The sequence below is a fragment of the Haematobia irritans genome, chromosome 4 (genome assembly GCF_050003625.1).
Source record: "Haematobia irritans isolate KBUSLIRL chromosome 4, ASM5000362v1, whole genome shotgun sequence".
NCBI lineage: Eukaryota > Metazoa > Arthropoda > Insecta > Diptera > Muscidae > Haematobia > Haematobia irritans.
In genome coordinates, this window is record NC_134400.1 from 205,924,122 (window position 1) to 205,948,987 (window position 24,866).

The following is a 24,866-nucleotide window of genomic DNA, read 5'->3' on the forward strand; positions in this document are numbered from 1 at the left end:
TTTTCAATAGAAATAAAATTTTGACAAAATTTTCTATAAAAATACTTTCCCTCCGTTGCTTAAGCAATTCTTTTAGTTCCATAGTAATAAAATGTTGTCCAAATCTTCTATAGAAATAAAATTTTGAAAAAAATTTCTATAGAAATAAAATCTTGAAAAAATGTTCTATAGAAATAAAATTTTGGCAAAATTTTCTATAGAAATAAAATTTTGACAAAATTTTCCATAGAAATAAAAATTTGACAAAATTTTCTAAAGAAATAAAATGTTGACAAAATTTTCTATAGAAATACTTTCCCTCCGTTGCTTAAGCTATTGTTTTAGTCCCGTAGTAATACAATTTTGTCCAAATCTTCTATAGACATAAAATTTTGAAAAAATTTTCTTTAGAAATAAAAATTTGACAAAATTTTCTAAAGAAATAAAACTTTGGGAAAATTTTCTATAGAAATAAACTTTTGAGAAAATTTTCTATAGAAATAAAAATTTGACAAAATTTTCTATAGAAATAAAATTTTGACAAAATTTTCTATAGAAATAAAATTTTGCCAAAATTTTCTATAGAAATAAAATTCTGAAAAAATTTTCTATAGAAATAAAATTTTGACAAAATTTTCTATAAAAATACTTTCCCTCCGTTGCTTAAGCTATACTTTTAGTTCCGTAGTAATAAAATTTTGTCCAAATCTTCTATAGAAATAAAATTTTTAAAAAATTTTCTATTGAAATAAAAATTTGACAGAAGTTTCTAAAGAAATAAAATTTGAGAAAATTTTCTATAGAAATAAAATTTTGCGAAAATTTTCAATAGAAATAAAATTTTGACAAAATTTTCTATAGAAACAATATTTTGACAAAATTTTCTACAGAAATAAAATTTTAACAAAATTTTCTATAGAAATAAAATTTTAAGAAAATTTTCTATACAAATAAAATTTTGACAAAATTTTCTATACAAATAATATTTTGACAAAATTTTCTATAAAAATAATATTTTGACAAAATTTTCTATAGAAATAATATTTTGACAAAATTTTCTATAGAAATAAAATTTTAAGAAAATTTTCTATAGAAATAAAATTTTGACAAAATTTTCTATACAAATAATATTTTGACAAAATTTTCTATAAAAATAATATTTTGACAAAATTTTCTATAGAAATAAAATTTTGACAAAATTTTCTATAGAAATAAAATTTTGACAAAATTTTCTATAGAAATAAAATTTTGACAAAATTTTCTATAGAAATAATATTTTGACAAAATTTTCTATAGGAATAAAATTTTGTCCAAATCTTCTGTAGAAATAAAATTTTGACAAAATTTTCTATAGAAATAAAATTTTGACAAATTTTCTACAAAAATACTTTTCCTCCGTTGTGTATTCCATAGGAATAAAATTTTGTCCAAATCTCCGATAGAAGTAAAATGTTGACAAAATTTTCTATACAAATAAAATTTTGGCAAAATTTTTTATAGAAATATAATTTTGACAAAATTTTCTATAGAAATAAAAATTTGACAAAATTTTCTATAGAAATAATATATTGATAAAATTTTCTATAGAAATAAAATTTTGACAAAATTTTCTATAGAAATAATATTTTGACAAAATTTTCTATAGGAATAAAATTTTGTCCAAATCTTCTGTAGAAATAAAATTTTGACAAAATTTTCTATAGAAATAAAATTTTGACTTTCACAAATTTTTAATAGAAATAAAATTTTAACAAAATGTTTTACAACATATTATTCCATAGGAATAAAATTTTGTCCAAATCTCCTATAGAAATAAAATTTTGACAAAATTTTCTATAGAAATAAAATTTTGGCAAAATTTTCTATAGAAATAAGATTTTCTATAGAAATAAAATTTTGACAAAATTTTCTATAGAAATAAAAATTTGACAAAATTTTCTAAAGAAATAAAATGTTGACAAAATTTTCTATAGAAATACTTTCCCTCCGTTGCTTAAGCTATTGTTTTAGTTCCATAGTAATAAAATGTTGTCCAAATCTTCTATAGAAATAAAATTTTGAAAAAAATTTCTATAGAAATAAAATCTTGAAAAAATGTTCTATAGAAATAAAATTTTGGCAAAATTTTCTATAGAAATAAAATTTTGACAAAATTTTCCATAGAAATAAAAATTTGACAAAATTTTCTAAAGAAATAAAATGTTGACAAAATTTTCTATAGAAATACTTTCCCTCCGTTGCTTAAGCTATTGTTTTAGTCCCGTAGTAATACAATTTTGTCCAAATCTTCTATAGAAATAAAATTTTGAAAAAATTTTCTTTAGAAATAAAAATTTGACAAAATTTTCTAAAGAAATAAAACTTTGGGAAAATTTTCTATAGAAATAAACTTTTGAGAAAATTTTCTATAGAAATAAAAATTTGACAAAATTTTCTATAGAAATAAAATTTTGACAAAATTTTCTATAGAAATAAAATTTTGCCAAAATTTTCTATAGAAATAAAATTCTGAAAAAATTTTCTATAGAAATAAAATTTTGACAAAATTTTCTATAAAAATACTTTCCCTCCGTTGCTTAAGCTATACTTTTAGTTCCGTAGTAATAAAATTTTGTCCAAATCTTCTATAGAAATAAAATTTTTAAAAAATTTTCTATTGAAATAAAAATTTGACAGAAGTTTCTAAAGAAATAAAATTTGAGAAAATTTTCTATAGAAATAAAATTTTGCGAAAATTTTCAATAGAAATAAAATTTTGACAAAATTTTCTATAGAAACAATATTTTGACAAAATTTTCTACAGAAATAAAATTTTAACAAAATTTTCTATAGAAATAAAATTTTAAGAAAATTTTCTATACAAATAAAATTTTGACAAAATTTTCTATACAAATAATATTTTGACAAAATTTTCTATAAAAATAATATTTTGACAAAATTTTCTATAGAAATAATATTTTGACAAAATTTTCTATAGAAATAAAATTTTAAGAAAATTTTCTATAGAAATAAAATTTTGACAAAATTTTCTATACAAATAATATTTTGACAAAATTTTCTATAAAAATAATATTTTGACAAAATTTTCTATAGAAATAAAATTTTGACAAAATTTTCTATAGAAATAAAATTTTGACAAAATTTTCTATAGAAATAAAATTTTGACAAAATTTTCTATAGAAATAATATTTTGACAAAATTTTCTATAGGAATAAAATTTTGTCCAAATCTTCTGTAGAAATAAAATTTTGACAAAATTTTCTATAGAAATAAAATTTTGACAAATTTTCTACAAAAATACTTTTCCTCCGTTGTGTATTCCATAGGAATAAAATTTTGTCCAAATCTCCGATAGAAGTAAAATGTTGACAAAATTTTCTATACAAATAAAATTTTGGCAAAATTTTTTATAGAAATATAATTTTGACAAAATTTTCTATAGAAATAAAAATTTGACAAAATTTTCTATAGAAATAATATATTGATAAAATTTTCTATAGAAATAAAATTTTGACAAAATTTTCTATAGAAATAATATTTTGACAAAATTTTCTATAGGAATAAAATTTTGTCCAAATCTTCTGTAGAAATAAAATTTTGACAAAATTTTCTATAGAAATAAAATTTTGACTTTCACAAATTTTTAATAGAAATAAAATTTTAACAAAATGTTTTACAACATATTATTCCATAGGAATAAAATTTTGTCCAAATCTCCTATAGAAATAAAATTTTGACAAAATTTTCTATAGAAATAAAATTTTGGCAAAATTTTCTATAGAAATAAGATTTTCTATAGAAATAAAATTTTGACAAAATTTTCTATAGAAATAAAATTTTGACAAAATTTTCTATAGAAATAAAATTTTGGCAAAATTTTCTATAGAAATAAAATTTTGGCAAAATTTTCTATAGAAATAAAATTTTGACAAAATTTTCTATAGAAATATATACTTGACAAAATTTTCTAAAGAAATAAAATTTTGAGAAAATTTTCTATAGAAATAAAATTTTGACAAAATTTTCTATAGAAATAATATTTTGAGAAAATTTTCTATAGAAATAATATTTTGACCAGATTTTCTATAGAAATAAAATTTGGAGAAAATTTTCTATAGAAATAATATTTTGACAAATTTTTCTATAGAAATAATATTTTGACAAATTTTTCTATAGAAATAAAATTTTGATAAAATTTTCTATAGAAATAAAATTTTGACCAGATTTTCTATAGAAATAAAATTTTGAAAAATTTTTTTTTGCTTGGTAGTTTGTTTTTGATAAAATTTTCTCCAAATCTTAATAGTTTATTTAGGGCTCGAGTGGAAATCAATACCACAATCGTTAAGGGAAAGTTAAAAAAGTTTGAGTGTAAGAAAAAAAAGATTTTTTGAGATTATCTTTTAAAGAGCAGAAACATCTGTGACCAAACAGCAGACAGACAAATTCACTTTAAAGGTCTATATATAATTTATTGGTCTATGTTATTAGCAAATCCTATGGCACATACAAACACTCACACTTACATACACACAAATCAGATATATATTCTATATATAATACTACTAATCAGAAAAGGTGCGAATATTTAGAGTAGTAAACATCTTCTTCTTCTCCGAAAATTTTCATATGTTCTACATCACCAACAATGGTGATTTGTTGGAATCAACCAATTTTATATCGGCTTAGCCGTCCAGCCGCCGGAGACAAAAATTTCGTGTCAGCCGCCGCCGACAAAAATGGGTCGGCTTTATTCGCTGGTCGGAATGTACCAATTCAACCGGTATACATTTAGATATACCAAAAATATATATAGATGATCTGTTTCTCTCCGTGAAAAACTTGTGTAAACTCCAAATATTTATTTTTTGACATGAAGTGGTGATTTTCCGAAAAGAGTCGCAATTTTTGAACCATCTATGTAATTTATAAGCTATCGAGTCAGTCCAATAGATTCTTCTTATTCTCCGAAGTGGATCATACTCGGCTATAAAAAGGATGTCCTTTGTCGTTGATCTAAACATTGAATCGGGTAGCACTCATTGATAAGAGTGAAGTTCACAACTTGTGTGTGGAGTGAACAGTGAAACCTCTCTGAAGGAGCACCCATTCACCTTCATTTTGTCGGCATTTGTGAGGTGTCCAGTTATTAATAATTTTTATATGTTATAGTATAACAAACGTCTCGTGGCAATTGTCCACATAATTATGAACCAATTTCTTCATGCTGCATAGGGAGTATATACTGATATCTAACTTCAGCCAAATGGGATGAAAATTCCTACCTCAGGAGGCTCAAGAAGTCAAATTTGAGTATTGGCCTATTGAAAAGTCTTCACTTTCTTCGTTAACTTTTTCGACTGTTCCTTGGCCTAAGGTGTATCCAATCACAAAAGCTCTCAATGAGCGAGAGGAGTAAAACCGCAATTTCGCAGATACCTTAGCCGAAAATCGGCGTTTGAGATAATCGAGTTTTCGTCAAAAGAAGTCGAAATCAACATTTCTAAAATCCTAAAAGCCGAAAGTGGACATTTTCGAATTTCAAAAAAAAAGTAAAAAAATCAATTTTCCAATTATTAACGATTTTTAATATTAGAAAAATTGAAAAGTCGACTTTTCAAAGTTTTCGAAAAATCAACCTAACATTACGGTGATCAACTTTCTGATGTCCAAAATTTCGCAATATTTTGAAATACCAGCTATCTGACAAACCTTCTATCGACGGCCATCCATTACCACTCCGTGTATTCTCCGTCTCTTTATCCTAGATGGTAAACATTTTCGGGCATCGGGTCTGATGATTTTGATGAGAAAATATAGAAAATTCGACCTTTAATTTTTTTTTCAATATTTGAAAAAGTCGCCTTGCGACAAATCGGCTTTTGCGAAATTCTACTTTTCAACATTTTCCAATTAGGAAAATATTAATTTTTAGACTTTTTAAAAATATGATAAATGAAAACCTGACTTATGAAGTCTCGTCTTTCGACTTTTTGATGTTAAACAAGTATATACGGCCGTAAGTTAGGCCAGGCCGAAGCTTATGTACCCTCCATCATGGATTGCGTAGAAACTTCTTCTAAACACTGCCATCCACAATCGAATTACTTAAGTTGCGGTAACGCTTGCCGATGGCAAGGCATCTTAAAACCTCCTAACACCATCTTCTAAATTGTATGACAAAATTTTCTATAGAAAGAAAATTTTGACAAAAATTTCTACTGAAATAAAATTTTAACAAAATTTTCTATAGAAATAAACTTTTGACAAAATTTTCAATAGAAAAAAAATCTTGGTAGATTATTTTTGGCTCGAGTGGCAACCATGATTATGAACCGAATAAAATTTGAACAAAATTTTCTATAGAAATAAAATTTTGACAAATTTTTCGATAGAAATAAAATTTTGACAATGATGAAAATTTTATTATGAACCGAATAATATTTTAACAAAACTTTCTGTAGAAATAAAATTTTGACAAAATTTTCTATAGAAATAAAATTTTGACAAAATTTTCTATAGAAAAAAATTTTGGTAGATTATTTTTGGCTCTAGTGGCAACCATGATTATGGACCGATATGGACCAATTTTTGTGTGATTGGACCAATTTTGGTATGGTTGTTAGCGACCATATACTAACACCACGTTCCTAATTTGAACCGGATCGGATGAATTTTGCTCCTCCAAGAGGCTCCGGAGGTCAAATGTGGAGAACGTTTTATATGGGGGCTATATATAATTATGGACCGATATGGACCAATTCTGGCACGGTTGTTAAAGATCATATACTAACACCATGTTCCAAATTACAACCGGATTGGATGAAATTTGCTTCTCTTGGAGACTTCGCAAGCCAAATCTGGGGATCGGTTTATATGGGCGCTATATATAATTATGGACCGATGTGGACCAATTTTTGCACGGCTGTTAGAGACCATATACCAATACCATGTACCAAATTTCAGCCGGATCGGATGAAATATGCTTCCCTTAGAGGCTCCACAAGCCAAATCTGGGCATCGGTTTATATGGGGGCTATATATAATTAAGGACCGATATGGACCAATTTTTGCACAGTTGTTAGAGATCATATACCAACATCATGTACCAAATTTCAGCCGGATCGGATGAAATTTGCTTCTTTTTTAGGCTCCGCAAGCCAAATCTGGGGATCGGTTTATATGGGGGCTATATATAATTATGGACCGATGTGGACCAATTTTTGCACGGTTGGTAGAGACCATATACCAACACCATATACCAAATTTCAGCCGGATCGGATGAAATATGCTTCTGTTAGAGGCTCTAAAGCCAAATCTGAGGGTCCCTTTATATGGGGGCTATTCGTAAAAGTGGACCGATATGGTCCGTTTTCAATACCATCCGACCTACATCGATAACAACTACTAACAACTAGCGTGATTTCAACAGACGGACGGACGGACATGCTTAGATCGACTCAGAATTTCACCACGACCCAGAATATATATACTTTATGGGGTCTTAGAGCAATATTTCGATGTGTTACAAACGGAATGACAAAGTTAATATACCCCCATCCGATGATGGAGGGTATAAAAAAGAGCATCATAACCATTTGCCATTTCAATTCACTTTTGACTACGAATTTTTCGATTTTGGTCACTACAAAAAGTCGATTACAAAGAGATGACTTCGATTTTTCGATTTTTTTAACAATAGTAGTCTTCAAAATCGATTAATATAGATTTTGATGACTGCAATAAACCGACTTCGACTTTTGACAAAAGCTGTTTTTGGTTTTGGGTGATCACTAAGCGTTTATAACGATGTATGGTGCCATATACAAACGTTTTGTAGTCAAAAGTCGATTAGTTGATTTTAAAGACTACAGAAGGTCAACGTCGACTTTTAAACTTTATTTGACAAAAGCTTTTTTATACCCTCCACCATAGGATGGGGGTATATCAACTTTGTCATTCCGTTTGTAACACATCGAAATATTGCTCTAAGACCCCATAAAGTATATATATTCTGGGTCGTGGTGAAATTCTGAGTCGATCTGAGCATGTCCGTCTGTTGAAATCACGCTAACTTCCGAACGAAACAAGCTATCGACTTGAAACTTGGCACAAGTAGTTGCTATTGATGTAGGTCGGATGGTATTGCAAATGGGCCATATCGGTCCGCTTTTACGTATAGCCCCCATATAAACGGACCCCCAAATTTGGCTTGCAGACCCTCTTAGAGAAGCAAATTTAATCCGATCCGACTGAAATTTGGTACATGGTGTTAGTATATGGTCTCTAATAACCATGCAAAAATTGGTCCACATCGGTCCATAATTATATATAGCTCCCATATAAACCGATCCCCCGATTTGGCTTTCGGAGCCTCTAAGAGAAGCAAATTCCATCCGATCCGGCTGAAATTTGGTACATGGTGTTAGTATATGGTCCCTAACAACTATGTAAAAATTGGTCCACGTCGGTCCATAGTTATATATAGCCCCCATATAAACCGATCCCCCGATTTGGATTGCGGAGCCTCTAAGAGAAGAAAGTTTCGTCCGATCCGGCTGAAATTTGGTACATGGTGTTAGTATATGGTCTCTAACAACTATACAAATATTGGTCCACATCGGTCAATAATTATATATAGCCCCCATATAAACCAATCCCCAAATTTGGCTTGCGGAGCCTCTAAGAGAAGAAAGTTTCGTCCGATCCGGCTGAAATTTGGTACATGGTGTTAGTATATGGTCCCTAACAACTATGTAAAAATTGGTCCACATCGGTCCATAATTATATATAGCCCCCGTATAAACCGATCCCCAGATTTGACCTCCGGAGCCCCTTCGAAGAGCAAAATTCATCCGATTCGGTTGAAATTTGGTACGTGATGTTAGTATGTGGTATCCAACAACCATGCAGGAATTGGTTCATATCAGTCCATAATTATATATAGCACCCATATTAACCGATCCCCAGATTTGACCTCCGGTGCCTTTTGGAGAAGCAAAATTCATCCGATCTGGTTGAAATTTATATGTATATAATATGATATTTAAGAACCTGCCAAAAGTGGTCCATATCAGTCCATAATCATATATAGCCCCCATATAAATCGATCCCGAGATTTGGTTTTGGAGCCTCTTGGAGGAGCAAATTTCATCCGAGTCAGTTGAAATTGGGTACATTGTGCTAGTATATGGCCGTTAACAACCATGCCTAACTAGGTCCATATCGGTGTATAGTTATATATAGCCCTCAGATAAAGCGATCCCCAATCACACAAAAATTAGTCCATATCAATAATAAGCGACCCCCATATTTCAATTCTGGCTCCCTACGTACCGTGCCAAAGTCCATAACGATTCGTAATTATTTGTAGACTTACCTACACATACCTATTTTGTCTAATATATACCACGTATGGACTAAATCACAATTTAGAAAACGATTTAGGATACCACAACCCAAGTAATTCGATTGTGGATGACAGCCTTTCGTAGAAGTTTCTACGCAATCCATGGTGGAGGGTACATAAGATTCGGCCAGGCCGAACTTACGCCCGTTTATACTTGTTGTTTTTGGGTCATTTCTATAGCATTTGGCACTGCTACTGCACTATAACGATTTATCACTATAACGATTTATGGTGCTATGTACACACGTTTTGGATTTAAAAATAATGTTTTTTCGAGGTGCTATAAAAGAAATGCCACAAACATTTAACCCTCCTGCTTTATGTGTTGGATAATGATAGAGTTTGTCAACGCTACCAGTATCACTATAACGATATATGGTGCAATACACCAACGAAGTCGAAGATAACGATATTTTTGGTTCTATAAACGAAATCGCAAAATGTATTAACTCTGCCCCTTTATGAGTTAGAAGTCAAAGAAATCACACCTTTTCTGATCAGATTAGCATATAGACAAAATTTTTCAAACTAACTAACCAAAATTTCTTGCACGTTCGATATTTCATTTTTGTTCAAAATAAAAATCAAATAAGATCAAGGTAAAGAAAAAAATATATAATGTAAAAAAAACACAAAAGGTGTATGTATGTGTGTTTGGTTCGGTGAGGTACATTCACCTCCGGACCTTCATTATTGGCAACTGGATGTGGTTGTACGTGAGCCGATACCTAACGCTTCCACCTTGTCAAAAATTCATAAAATGTCTCATTAGCATCACATCAAATCAATTCTTCTGTGAAAGCACGGGCCTTAGCAAGAGCTTTAAGAGTATGGTAAACTTCACCCATTGATGAGTAGTGGTTCCGGTTCTAGGTTGTCACCGTTAACAACGCCGCCATGCGAAAGATCACCGCATATGACATTGAGTCTGCAGGAAATTCTAATCGTAGGTTCAGCATGTGAACAAGCCAAATTTTCCGAGTTAACAATGGACATGTTTAGGTAAGCACCATTTCCTCCCGCCCTCCACACTTATCCAGGCAGAATTCACTGAATTATCTTTCTCCTCCGCAGAATGTTACAAACTCTAGAACGGGAACCAACAGAAACAACACATCCTATGAGTGCTTCACATGGCCTGCATGGACACGATGCCAGTCCTGCGGCCAGTCGTATACCACCATATGGTGTTCCAGGTTCCAAGGGCTATATGGAAAATAGCCGACATTATCGTGACAATCCTCATAAGTATTTATTGTATAAGCCTTCGATAAGCCAACTTCTGGTGTTCTTAGCTAGCGGTTTTAAAGAATTGCCTCCAGGAGGCGCCTTACTCTTGTACATGTCAGCAGATGGTTGTTTTTCAACCACAAAACATCCTGAAGATTGTAAGAAGTTGATTGCATGCTTCAATATGGACCTGGCCCACATGACTTAGCATTTCCGTTTTTTTGCGTTATCCTTTCAGATGGTTATGAATTGGGTGGTCTGGCCACCAGTGTCAAACGTGATGGTGTCGATGGTGGTGGTCTGGCGTGTCGAGGGAAATCTTACAAGGAAACTCATTGTCTATATCCCGGCGATTTGTATCCCTTCACCCGTCGACCTATGTTCATCATTATCGATTCGGATAATTCATTTGTGTTTCAACATATACCCCGGTACTTTGGTCAACCATTGGTTGTTCTGATGTCACCACAAGATGTGCCACCAGCATTCCAAGGTAGAGGTAGTTTTGCATCCAATTCGCTTTAGAACTCAATGGTCTTATTTATTATCGTTGGTCCCAATTTTTCCCCTGTTCTTTGTCAATTTTGTCTTACAGCCGAAGTCCAGCATCATGGCTCTTTGTTTACGTTGTTCCTGCATTCCCCACTGACGGCTTTATGTTACATCTGCAATGTTGGCGATGTGCCCATACATCATTGGGAACGTTGTCAATCGTATGTGGATCATTTTATAACAGAAGCATCCCGTTTAGTGACACGTTGCCGCATAGATGAAATTGACCAAGGATATATAGGTAAGTGCAAGTGCTTATCAACTTTGTTACACACAAAAGATTTTTTCTGATTCAATCACGAAATTAATTAATCAAATAAATTTTTTAATTGAAATCTCAATCAATTGCCGATGGCAATGTAAAGGGTGATTCTTTTGAGGTTAGGATTTTCATGCATTAGTATTTGACAGATCACGTGGGATTTCAGACATGGTGTCAAAGAGAAAGATGCTCAGTATGCTTTGACATTTCATCATGAATAGACTTACTAACGAGCAACGCTTGCAAATCATTGAATTTTATTACCAAAATCAGTGTTCGGTTCGAAATGTGTTTCGCGCTTTACGTCCGATTTATGGTCTACATAATCGACCAAGTGAGCAAACAATTAATGCGATTGTGACCAAGTTTCGCACTCAGTTTACTTTATTGGACATTAAACCAACCACACGAATGCGTACAGTGCGTACAGAAGAGAATATTGCGTCTGTTTCTGAGAGTGTTGCTGAAGACCGTGAAATGTCGATTCGTCGCCGTTCGCAGCAATTGGGTTTGTGTTATTCGACCACATGGAAGATTTTACGCAAAGATCTTGGTGTAAAACCGTATAAAATACAGCTCGTGCAAGAACTGAAGCCGAACGATCTGCCACAACGTCGAATTTTCAGTGAAAATGTTGCATTTCTTTTTTCGGACATGTTGGAAATTTGTTAATATTCTATTTCTATACAAAATTTTATTGCTGTAGAAAAATTTTCCATAATTTCATTTCTATAGAAAAATTTCTCAAAATTTAATTTCTCTAGAAAATTTTGTCTCAAGATTTTATTTCTATAGAAAATTTTGTCACAATTTTATTTCTATAGAAAATTTTGTCAACATTTTATTTCTATAGAAAATTTTATCACAATTTGTCAAATTTTTATCAAAATTTTATTTCTATAGAAAATTTTGTCAACATTTTATTTCTACAGAAAATTTTATCAAAATTTTATTTCTATAGATAATTTTTACAAAATTTTATTTCTATAGAAAATTTTGTCAAAATTTTATTTCTATAGAAAATGTTGTCAACATTTTATTTCTATAGAAAATTTTATCAAAATTTTATTTCTATAGAATATTTTGTATCAAAATTTTATTGCTATAGATAATTTTGTCAAAATTTTATTTCTATAGATAATTTTGTCAAAATTTTATTTCTATAGAAAATTTTGTCAAATTTTTATTTCTATAAAAAATGTTGTCAACATTTTATTTCTATAGAAAATTTATCAAAATTTTATTTCTAAGACATTTTTTTCTACCTACACAAAAAAATCTGATTCAATCACGAAATTAATTGATCCAATTAATTTTTTAATTGAAATCTCAATCAATTGCCGACGGCAATGTACTTGTAATGTACAAATGTTGCATTTCTTTTTTCGGACATGTTGGAAATTTGTAAATATTCTATTTCTATACAAAATTTTATTGCTGTAGAAAAATTTTCCAAAATTTCATTTCTATAGAAAATTTTCTCAAATTTTGTTTCTATAGAAAATGTTGTATCAAACTATTATTTTTATAGAAAATTTTGTCTCAAAATTTTATTTCTATAGAATATTTTGTCTCAAAATTTTATTGCTATAGATAATTTTGTCAAAATTTTATTTCTATAGAAAGTTTTCTAGACATTTTTGTCTAAATTTTTTTCTACATACACAAAAAAAAATCTGATTCAATCACGAAATTAATTGATCAAATTAATTTTTTAATTGAAATGTCTTCAATCAAAATTTTATATGTGTAGAAAAATTTTTACAAAATTTTATTTCTATGGAAAATTTTGGCAAAATTTTATTTCTATGGAAAATTTTGGCAAAATTTTATTTCTAAAGAAAATTTTGTCAAATTTTATTTCTATAGAAAATTTTGTCAAAATTTTATTTCTAAAGAAAATTTTGTCAATATTTTTTCTACATACCCACAAAAAATCTGATTCAACCACGAAATTAATTGATCCAATTAATTTTTTATTGAAATGTCTTCAATCACAGAAATGATAGTATTAATTAAAAAATGAATTGAAGGTTTAATTAAAAAATTGATAGTATTAAATAAAAAATTAATTAAAAACGTGATTGATACTATTAAGTTTTGTGATTGATTTTTGTTTCAATTAAAAAATTTGTTGAATCAATTAAATTTTTATTTTAATAATTTTATACCCTCCACCATAGGATGGAGGAGGAGTCATTCCGTTTGTAACACATCGCAATATTGCTCTAAGACCCCATAAAGTATATATATTCTGGGTCGTGGTGAAGTTCTAAGTCGATCTGAGCATGTCCGTCCGTCCGTCTGTTGAAATCACGCTAACTTTCGAACGAAACAAGCTATCGACTTGAAACTTGGCACAAATAGTTGTTATTGATGTCGGTCGGATGGTATTGCAAATGGGCCATATCGGTTCACTTTTACTTATAGCCCCCATATACACCGACCCCTCAAATTTGGCTTGCGGGGCCTCTAAAAGAAGCAAATTTCATCCGATCCAGCAGAAATTTGGTACATATTGTCCGCATATGATCTCTAACAACCATGCAAAAATTGGTCCACATCGGTCCATAATTATATATAGTCCCCATATAAACCAATCCCCCGATTTGGCTTGCGGAGCCTCTAAGAGAAGCAAATTTCATCCGATCCGGCTGAAATTTGGTACACGGTGTTAGTATATGGTCTCTAATGACCATGCAAAAAATGGTCCACATCGGTCCATAATTATATATAGCCCCCATATAAACGGACCCCCCAAATTTGGCTTGCGGGGACTCTATGAAACGCAAATATCATCCGATCTGGCTGAAATTTGGTACATATTGTCCGCATATGATCTCTAACAACCATGCAAAAATTGGTCCACATCGGTCCATAATTATATATAGCCTACATATAAACCGATCCCCCGATTTGGCTTGCGGATCCTCTAAGAGAAGCAAATTTCATCCGATCCAGCAGAAATTTGGTACATGGTGTTAGTATATGGTCTCTAACAACTATGCAAAAATTGGTTCACATCGGTCCATAACTATATATAGCCCCCATATAAACCCCGATTTGGTTTGCGGAGCCTCTAAGAGAAGCATATTTCATCCGATCCGGCTGAAATTTGGTACATAGTGTTGGTATATGGTCTCTAACAATCGTGCAAAAATTGGTCCACATCGGTCCATAATTATATATAACCCCCATATAAACCGATCCCCAGATTTGGCTTGCGGAGCCTCAAAGAGAAGCAAATTTCATCCGATCCGGCTGAAATTTGGTACATGATGTTGGTATATGGTCTCTAACAACCGTGACAGAATTGGTCCATATCGGTCCATAATTATATATAGCCCCCATATAAAACGTTCTCCAGATTTAACTTCCGGAGCCTCTTGGAGGAGCAAAATTCATCCGATCCGGTTCAAATTAGGAACGTGGTGTTAGTATATGGTCGCTAACAACCATACCAAAATTGGTCCAATCACACAAAAATTGGTCTATATCGGTTCATAATCATGGTTACCACTCGAGCCAAAAATAATCTACCAAAATTTTATTTCTATAGAAAATTTTGTCAAAATTTTATTTCTATAGAAAATTTTGTCAAAATTTTATTTCTATAGAAAATTTTGTCAAAATTTTATTTCTAGAGAAAATTTTGTTCAAATTTTATTCGGTTCATAACAAAATTTTCATCTTTGTCAAAATTTTATTTTTATAGAAAATTTTGTTCAAATTTTATTCGGTTCATAATCATGGTTGCCACTCGAGCCACAAATAATCTACCAAGATTTTATTTCTATAGAAAATTTTGTCAAATGTTTATTTCTATAAAAAATTTTGTTAAAATTTTATTTCTGTAGAAATTTTTGTCAATCTTTCTATAGAATATTTTGTCAAAATTTTTATTTTTATAGAAAATTTTGTGAAAATTTTATTTCTATAGATAATTTTGTTAAAATTTTATTTCTGTAGAAAATTTTGTCAAAATTTTATGTCTACTTTGTCAAACTTATTGGCTCGATCTTTTTTGATTTAATATATACCACGTATGGATTTACATACAATTTAGAAGATGGTGTTAGGAGGTTTTAAGATACCTTGCCATCGGCAAGCGTTACCGCAACTTAAGTAATTCGATTGTGGGTGGCAGTGTTTAGAAGAAGTTTCTACGCAATCCATGATGGAGGGTACATAAGCTTCGGCCTGGCCGAACTTACGGCCGTATATACTTGTTTTTTACTAACATTGTGTTCCACCCTAGTGCATTAGCTGACTTAAATTTTGAGTCTATAGATTTTGTAGAAGTCTATCAAATTCTGTCCAGATCAAGTGATATTTAAATTATGTATTTGGGACAACCCTTTATATATAGCCCCCAACACATTTGACGGATGCGATATGGTATCGAAAATTTAGATCTACAAAGTGGTGCAGGGTATAATATAGTCGGCCCCGCCCGACTTTAGACTTTTCTTACTTGTTTTGAACTAAGTTACCTTGATTGAAGACATTTCAATATGGGAGCCACCGTGGTGCAATGGTTAGCATGTCCGCCTTGCATACACAAGGTCGTGGGTTCGATTCCTGCTTCGTCCGAACACCAAAAAGTTTTTCAGCGGTGGATTATTCCACCTCAGTAATGTTGGTAACATTTCTGAAGGTTTCAAAGCTTCTCTAAGTAGCGTAATGTGGTACGCCGTTCGGACTCGGCTATAAAAAGGAGGTCCCTTGTCATTGAGCTTAACATGGAATCGGGCAGCACTCAGTGATAAGAGAGAAGTTCACCAATGTGGTATCACAATGGACTGAATAGTCTAAGTGAGCCTGATACATCGGGCTGCCACCTATCCTAACCTAACCTAGGGAAACTTATACAACTATATAGAATTTCATTTAGCAAGACTTTCTACGAAAAATTTTATTCATTATAGCTGAATTATAGCTTTTCTCTAGAAAAAAGCTGCATTAAGGATTTTGTAAGAAAAACTTATTAGTGAAAATATCCTATTCAAATCAATATTCAGCTAGATTACATATTAAGTCTTCCTACGAAATATCGTATTCAGCACAGATGAATTGAATATTTTTCTTTCTTGCACATTGTTTGAATTGTGATACCATGTGTGAGCCTGATACATCGGGCTGCCACCTAACCTAACCTACCTCCCATATCATTTGGTAATGAGAGTATTTGCTGGGTACTTTACACTTTGCGATCATTAAATGTTCTTAATAATCATTAGATGATCGTATAATCATTTATAAAGACGTTTTTCCCCTACCTATGTATTAGTAACTCACATTTATTTCTTGTTTCTCCTTTTGCAGATTCATCATATGTTCAATTCTTTGGTGATGACTTTTTACGCACCCTCATACTACGCTTTGTGTTCTGTGATGTTGTATTGAGACTGCATCGTGGTTTCCGGGGACGCCATATGAGACCACGTTGTGAACCACCATTGCCATCCAATGAACTGCTCGAGCATCCAACATTGTCGCATATAATATTCCAGCTGGCAACAGCGCTCGATGTGCGTGGACATTTTTCTGATGGGCCCGAATGCGACTGATGATCTACTGAGTATTTCCTTAATCTAAGTCTAGTCATAATTTTAAGCATTTCTTTGCAACAATTTATTATTATTACAACTACTAATAATAATTATAATAATAATAATAATATTATTAATAACAGCAATAACAATAATACTAATAATAATAATAGTATCATTACTAAAATGCAAATTACAACACAAGCCAATACAACCAATATAGCAACAAAAATGAGAAAAATAAAAATTTCCTTCCACTTCATTCTTTCATAAGATTTTTTCATACAGTTGTGAGCAAACGTTCTCATACATTTCATATTGAATGAATTGATTCTCTACTAAAAACAAAAACAAAACACATAAACAATCGCCCCTTCCAAGAAGCAAAATTATTATGCAAAGAAATATGAATTAAAGGATACACAAAACATAAATAATTATGCTGAGCTTTCAATACATAAATATTAAAAAAAATATATGAAATATTTGCAAATGATGGTAACAAATTTCCCCTCCACCCCCCACCATTCATACTTACTTCACTTCGATACACCACATAATTCTTCAGTGTTTTCCCTGCCAAAGCCAAAAACATAAGCGGAAATGCTTCATTCTTCCTGGAAACATGGCAAGCAGATGAGCTACAAGTCATACAAGTCATGCATAAGGCATACCTTTCCTTGCAACCGAAAAACTAAATCCCTTTAACAAAATATGATAAATAAAAATTTAGTATATATATAAATAAAATAAATATGTATAACAACAAATGAACAAAATAAATTATAGCTCATTTTCTACTCAAAGCGAAAAAAAAACAAAATTTAAGAAAAAAAATTATATATATATTTTTAAAATGAAACAACCACACAACACGGAAGTGACTGATATAGAGCAAAAAAAAATGTTAAAATGATAACGAACAAAATCCAAAAGCCCAGTATGAGAATAAATATTTATGGAAAGCCGGTTACTGACAAATTCCGTAGTTGTCCTACCAAACCAAATATACTCATTTTATAATGTATACATAAATATATTTTTGCCTACAAACAAATGAAAAAGAAGAAGAAAAAATAAACAACAACAAAAACCAAAAAAAAAAAACAAAATATTAACATTAAATAAATTATTAATTAATACCAAATAATGACAATTTTATACGATGATTGTAGTCTAGACACCAACCATTCGAATGTAAATACATATGCATGTGTATATGTTAGCAAAGACACAACACTACCACACACACTCACACACAATAGGCATGTTCCAAGATATCGGATTATTTATATAACTCCTTGGGGATTTTTATATCAAAGACATGCAGAGAATGAAACCGATTCTTTTTTTGTCGGCGGCGGGTGACACTAGTTTTTGCCTCCGGCGGCGTCGACTTGACGGCTAAGCCGGTATAAATTTGTCTAAAATGACAATAATGGATTATAAAATCAATTTTAAGTTATCCCAATGGTAATGAGATTAGTTGTACAACCAATCTTACAATCACATTTACATTTCATTCAAATATTCTGAGCTAAATGTTTGCAAAATTATTGTAGCAACTTGATACTGACTGAGTTTGGTTGGAAAATTAAATATTTTGACAAAAAATGCAAAAATTATTAATAAAATTTTCTGATTTAAATCAATATTTTTGATTAATTGGCGGCTAATTTTGAGTCGAGATGAGTCGACATATTCGACGGCGGTTTCGACTTTTATTTTTTTCGAACATAAATTGTGTGGCCAACATCTAGGATATGTTGAACACGGGCATTATCGCACGATTAACCCTCTAATGCCCAATCCCGCCTTTAAGCGTGCTTCATTAAATAAGGAAGCTTTAAGTAAAACACCTTAAGACAGCAAAAATGAATAAAATAACAAGTATATACGTCCGTAAGTTCGGCCAGGCCGAATCTTATGTACCCTCCATCATGGATTGCATAGAAACTTGTACTAAAGACTGTCATCCACAATCTAATTACTTGGACTGCGATAACACTTGCCGATGACAAGGTATCCTAAAATTTCTTAACACCGTCTTCTCAATTGTAAGTTAGTCCATACGGGAATATATTAAACAAAAAAGGCCGATTAAATACGTATATAATTCAGTTTGACAAAATTAAAATAAAATGTTGACAAAATTTTCTATAGAAATAAAATGTTGACAACATTTTCTATAGAAGTAATATTTGGAAAAAATTTTCTATAGAAATAAAATTTTTACAAAATTTTCTATAGAAATAAAATTTTGACAAAATTTTCTATAGAAATAAAATTTTGACAAAATTTTCTATAGAAATAAAATTTTTACAAAATGTTCTATAGAAATAAAATTTTTACAAAATTTTCTATAGAAATAACATTTTGACAATGTTTTCCATAAAAATTAAATTTTGGTAGATTATTTTTGGCTCGAGTGGCAACCATGAATATGGAGCAATTTTTGTGTGATTGGGGATCGGCTATATATAACTATAGACCGATATGGATCAATTTTGGCATGGATATTAGCGGCCTTATACTAACACCACGTTGCAAATTTCAACCGGATCGGATGAATTTTGCTCCTCCAAGAGGCTCCGGAGATCAAATTTGGGGAACGGTTTATATGGGGGCTATATATAATTATGGACCCAAATTGGACCAATTCTTGCGTGTTTGTTAGAGACGACATTCTAACACCATGTTCCAAATTTCAACCAGATCGGATGAATTTTGCTCCTCCAAGAGGCTCCGGAGGACAAATCTGGGAATCGATTTATATGGGGGCTATATATAATTATGGACCGATATGGACCAATTTTTGCACGGTCATTAGAGAACATATACCAACACAATGTACCAAATTTCAGCCGGATCGGATGAAATTTGCTTCTCTTAGAGGCTCCGCAAGCCAAATCGGGGGATCGGTTTATATAGGGGCTATATATAATTATGGACCGATGTGGACCAATTTTTGCATGGTTGTTAGAGACCATATACTAACACCATGTACCAAATTACAGCCTGATCGGATGAAATTTGCTTCTCTTAGATGCTCCGCAAGCTAAATCGGGGGATCGGTTTATATGGGGGCTATATGTAATTATGGACCGATGTGGACCAATTTGTGCATGGTTGTTAGAGACCCTATACTAACACCATGTACCAAATTTCAGCCGGATCGGATGAAATTTTCTTCTCTTAGAGCGATCGCAAGCCAAATTTGGGGGTCCGTTTATATGGGGGCTATACGCAAAAGTGGACCGATGTGGACCAACTTGTGCATGGTTGTTAGAGACCCTATACTTACACCATGTACCAAATTTCAGCCGGATCGGATGAAATTTTCTTCTCTTAGAGCGATCGCAAGCTAAATTTGGGGGTCTGTTTATATGGGGGCTATACGTAAAAGTGGACCGATATGGCCCATTTGCAATATCATCTGACCTACATCAATAACAGTTACTTGTGCCAAGTTTCAAGTCGATAGCTTATTTCGTTCGGAAGTTAGCGTGATTTCAACAGACGGAGGGACGGACATGCTCAGATCGACTCAGAATTTCACCACGACCCAGAATATATATACTTTAGGGGTCTTAGAGCAACATAGAAAGTTTTGTTAATATTTTATTTCTATAGAAAATTTTCTCAAAATTTTATTTCTATAGAAAATTTTGTCAAAATTTTATTTCTATAGAAAATTTTGTCACATTTTTATTTCTATAGAAAATTTTGTCAAAATTTTGTTTCTATAGGAAATTTTCTCAAAAATTTTACTTTTATAGAAGATTTTATCAACATTTTATTTTTATAGAAAAATTTCTCAAAATTTTATTTTTATAGAAAATTTTGTCAAACTTTTATGTTTATAGAAATTTTTATCAAAATTTTATTTCTATAGGAAATTTTCTCAAAAAAAAACATTTATATAGAAGATTTTGTGAAAGTTTTATTTATAGACAATTTTTCAAAAATTTTATTCCTATAGAAAATTTTGTGAAAATTTTATTCCTGTAGAAAATTTTGTGAAAATTTTATTTCTATAGAAAATTTTGTGAAAATTTTATTTCTATAGAAAATTTTGACAAAATTTTATTTCTATATACAAATTTTGTCAAAATTGTATTTCCATAATAAATTTAGTAAAAATTGTATTTCTATAGAAAATTTTGTGAAAATTTTATTTCTATAGAAAATTTTGTGAAAATTTTATTTCTATAGAAAATTTTGTGAAAATTTTATTTCTATAGAAAATTTTGTGAAAATTTTATTTCTGCAGAAAATTTTCTCAAAAAAAAATGTATATAGAAAGTTTTGTCAAAGTTTTATTTATAGAAAATTTTTCAAAAATTGTATTCCTATAGAAAATTTTGTGAACATTTTATTTCTACAGAAAATTTTCTCAAAAAAAAAATAAAATTATATAGAACATTTTGCCAAAGTTTTATTTATAGACAATTTTGCCAAAATTTTATTTCTATAGAAAATTTTGTCAAAGTTTTATTTATAGACAATTTTTCAAAAATTTTATTCCTATAGAAAATTTTGTGAAAATTTTATTCCTGTAGAAAATTTTGTGAAAATTTTATTTCTATAGAAAATTTTGTAAAAATTTTATTTCTATAGAAAATTTTGACAAAATTTTATTTCTATAGACAAATTTTGTGAAAATTTTATTTCTATATACAAATGTTGTCAAAATTGTATTTCTATAAAAAATTTAGTAAAAATTGTATTTCTATAGAAAATTTTGTCAAAATTTTATTTCTATAAAAAATTTTGTCAAAATTTTATTTCTATAGAAAATTTTGTTAAAATTGTATTTCTATAGAAAGTTTTGTAAAAATTTTATTTCTATATAAAAATTTTGTCAAAATTTTATTTCTATATAATTTTTTGTTGTTTTTTTTTAATTGTCAAAAATTTGATAGGGATTTTTGTGAGGAATTTAAATTTAAGTTGGGGATTTTTGGGGACGAAAACATCCTAATGTGGGGGACAAGAGCCAGAAAAATACTGGCAACACTGGTTAGGAGGCACAAATCTTCACGTGTAAGGGCATGTTCACCAAACATTAGAAAAAGCAAATTTATTTTCATAATTAAAACAAGCATTTCTGCAATGAAATTAATGATGGATCGCTAATTCAGCTTGGAATTTTTATTGTTTCTTCCATTTTTTATTAAAAAATGGCTTTACACCTATCGTCCATCTTCATTGTTTGTGTTTATGCTTCTTCTTATTTCTTCATGTTGTTATCATAATTGTTCGTGCAATGTGAGGGTAAAACTTGAACGAACACACAATAAATAGGCGAACCCCTGTTGTGGTGTTTATCCGACCGTCTAAGGTCCGGTTTATATACTAACAATTGTTGGCGATAATTAAAATATCGATAAATGTGTTATCGATCATATTAACAAGTTGAAGTTTCGACGGATAAACTTATGCTATAAATGGCTCATAAGATGAAAATTAGCTTATCAGATTGGTTGCACAGTTCTCATAGGTTTTAATTTTGAGATTTGTAAAGAAATTTTTGGTGCTAAAATCAAGATTTCATGCCTGTTGAGAACTTACCATTATAATGTGTAAAATCCGCCAAATATATAAAAGTTATAGCTTCGTTCTAGAACCCGATAATTTTTGATAATTATCACAAATTTTTACTGGAAGTCGTTCGTTTACACCAAAGAGCCAGCAAAAGAGAGCCGGAGAGAGGTTACATTTGACATTTATGATATAGAGAATTGCAAGTTTTTACTAGAGATTTTTTCCCCAGTAAACTATTGCAAACCATAGCATACGTTGCCAGCTGGTTATTGATTACAAACAAAGTACCAGTACAATGTACATGTTCGGCAACTACTATTGGAAGTTAAATAAATAGGATTCGTTTTTTTTTTGTTCTTAATGTTGTAGCAGCTGAAATTTTGAATGTGCAAATAGTTACTGGATAACGTTCGTGTACTTTTCAGCAATTTTAAGCAAAGAGAGTACAATGCACTCTTACTCTTTTGCTAGTTGTTACTGGATATTTTTTTCTGGAAAAGTATGCGAACAAACCTTATATCGGCTTAGCTGTTGGAGGCAAAAATCTAGTGTCAGCCGCCGCCAACAAAATGGGTCGACTTCATTCTCTGGACGCAATACCCTTATGAAAATCCCCAACACTATATTTTTTTTATTGTGTCCATCTCAAGAAATATTGTTACTTACACCCTCTTAAATATGTGTGTTTTTTTTAACTTTTTCTTTGGACTTGTTACAATAATTTCGTGAAACTTAACCATCTGTTATTTTCTTTTTTTTTAGTTTGTAGGGTTGGTACAATGTTCAGTTTTCGAATTTTTTTTTGTTGATAATTTTACTCAATTTCAAAACTCATTAAGAATATGTTTGTTTTTTTTTATATATTTTGCATTTTTTACTACACTCAAAGCAAAGTAAAACCACGAGAAAGGTGGTTTAGTAGATTTATTTTAGAAAAATTTAATTAAACTGTAAATATTAGATAATTTGAAATTATTTCATCGTTTTCTGTATCAAACTTTTCAAGCTTCAGATCGTTTTTATATTGTATGAATACAATATAAAAACGATATCAAGCTTGAAAAATTCTTTTCTATCATATAAGTAAATATTTTTTTTTTTTTGACAAATTCAAGAAATTTTGTTAGACATAATTAATTTTTATACCCTCCATCATAGGATGGGGGTATATTAACTTTGTCATTCCGTTTGTAACACATCGAAATATTGCTCTAAGACCCCATAAAGTATATATATTCTTGGTCGTGGTGAAATTCTGAGTCGATCTAAGCATGTCCGTCCGTCCATCTGTTGAAATCACGCTAACTTCCGAACGAAACAAGCTATCTACTTGAAACTTGGCACAAGTAGTTGTTATCGATGTAGGTCGGATGATATTGAAAATGGGCCATATCGGTCCACTTTTACGTATAGCCCCCATATAAAGGGACCCTCAGATTTGGCTTGTGGAGCCTCTAACAGAAGCATATTTCATCCGATCCGGCTGAAATTTGGTATATGGTGTTGGTATATGGTCTCTAACAACCATGCAAAAATTGGTCCACATCGGTCCATAATTATATATAGCCCCCATGTAAACCGAACCCCAGATTTGGCTTGCGGAGCCTCAAAGAGAAGCAAATTTCATTCGATCCGGCTGAAATTTGGTACATGGTGTTGGTATATGGTCTCTAACAACCGTGCAGAAATTGGTCCACATCGGTTCATAATTATATATAGCCCCCATATAAACCGATCCCCAGATTTGGCTTGCGAAGTCTCCAGGAGAAGCAAATTTCATCCAATCCGGTTGTAATTTGGAACATGGTGTTAGTATATGATCTTTAACAACCGTGCCAGAATTGGTCCATATCGGTCCATAATTATATATAGCCCCCATATAATACGTTCTCCAGATTTGACCTCCGGAGCCTTAATCATGGTTGCCACTCGAGCCAAAAAAAAATCTACCAAGATTTTGTTTCTATAGAAAATTTTGTCAAAAGTTTATTTCTATAGAAAATTTTGTTAAAATTTTATTTCTGTAGAAATTTTTGTCAAAATTTTCTTTCTATAGAAAATTTTGTCAAAATTTTTATTTCTATAGAAAATTTTGTGAAAATTTTATTTCTATAGAAAATTTTGTTAAAATTTTATTTCTGTAGAAAATGTTGTCAAAATTTTATGTCTACTTTGTCAAACTGAATTATATACGTATTGGATCGATCTTTTTTGATTTAATATATACAGAAGATGTTAGGTGTTAGGAGGTTTTAAGATACCTTGCCATCGGCAAGCGTTACCGCAACTTAAGTAATTCGATTGTGGATGGCAGTGTTTAGAAGAAGTTTCTACG

The 24,866-nt window shown here is 30.6% G+C and overlaps 1 protein-coding gene across 4 annotated transcripts in view; it reads left to right on the plus strand.

The window, feature by feature from the left end:
* The window catches only part of LOC142236100 (protein SCAI), a 55,310-nt gene extending 36,839 nt beyond the window's left edge, over positions 1–18,471 (plus strand). Inside the window, exons 6-10 of one of the 4 annotated variants that reach the window (XM_075307349.1) lie at positions 10,247–10,390; positions 10,463–10,776; positions 10,857–11,117; positions 11,214–11,411; positions 16,758–18,471. In XM_075307349.1, coding sequence (XP_075163464.1) covers positions 10,247–10,390; positions 10,463–10,776; positions 10,857–11,117; positions 11,214–11,411; positions 16,758–17,002 — 1,162 coding nt within the window. In that variant the 3' untranslated portion in view covers positions 17,003–18,471. The remainder of the gene's footprint in view (positions 1–10,246; positions 10,391–10,462; positions 10,777–10,856; positions 11,118–11,213; positions 11,412–16,757) is intronic. The other 3 variants (XM_075307351.1, XM_075307350.1, XM_075307352.1) reach the window with 3 other exon arrangements.
* The last annotated feature ends 6,395 nt before the right edge of the window (positions 18,472–24,866 follow it).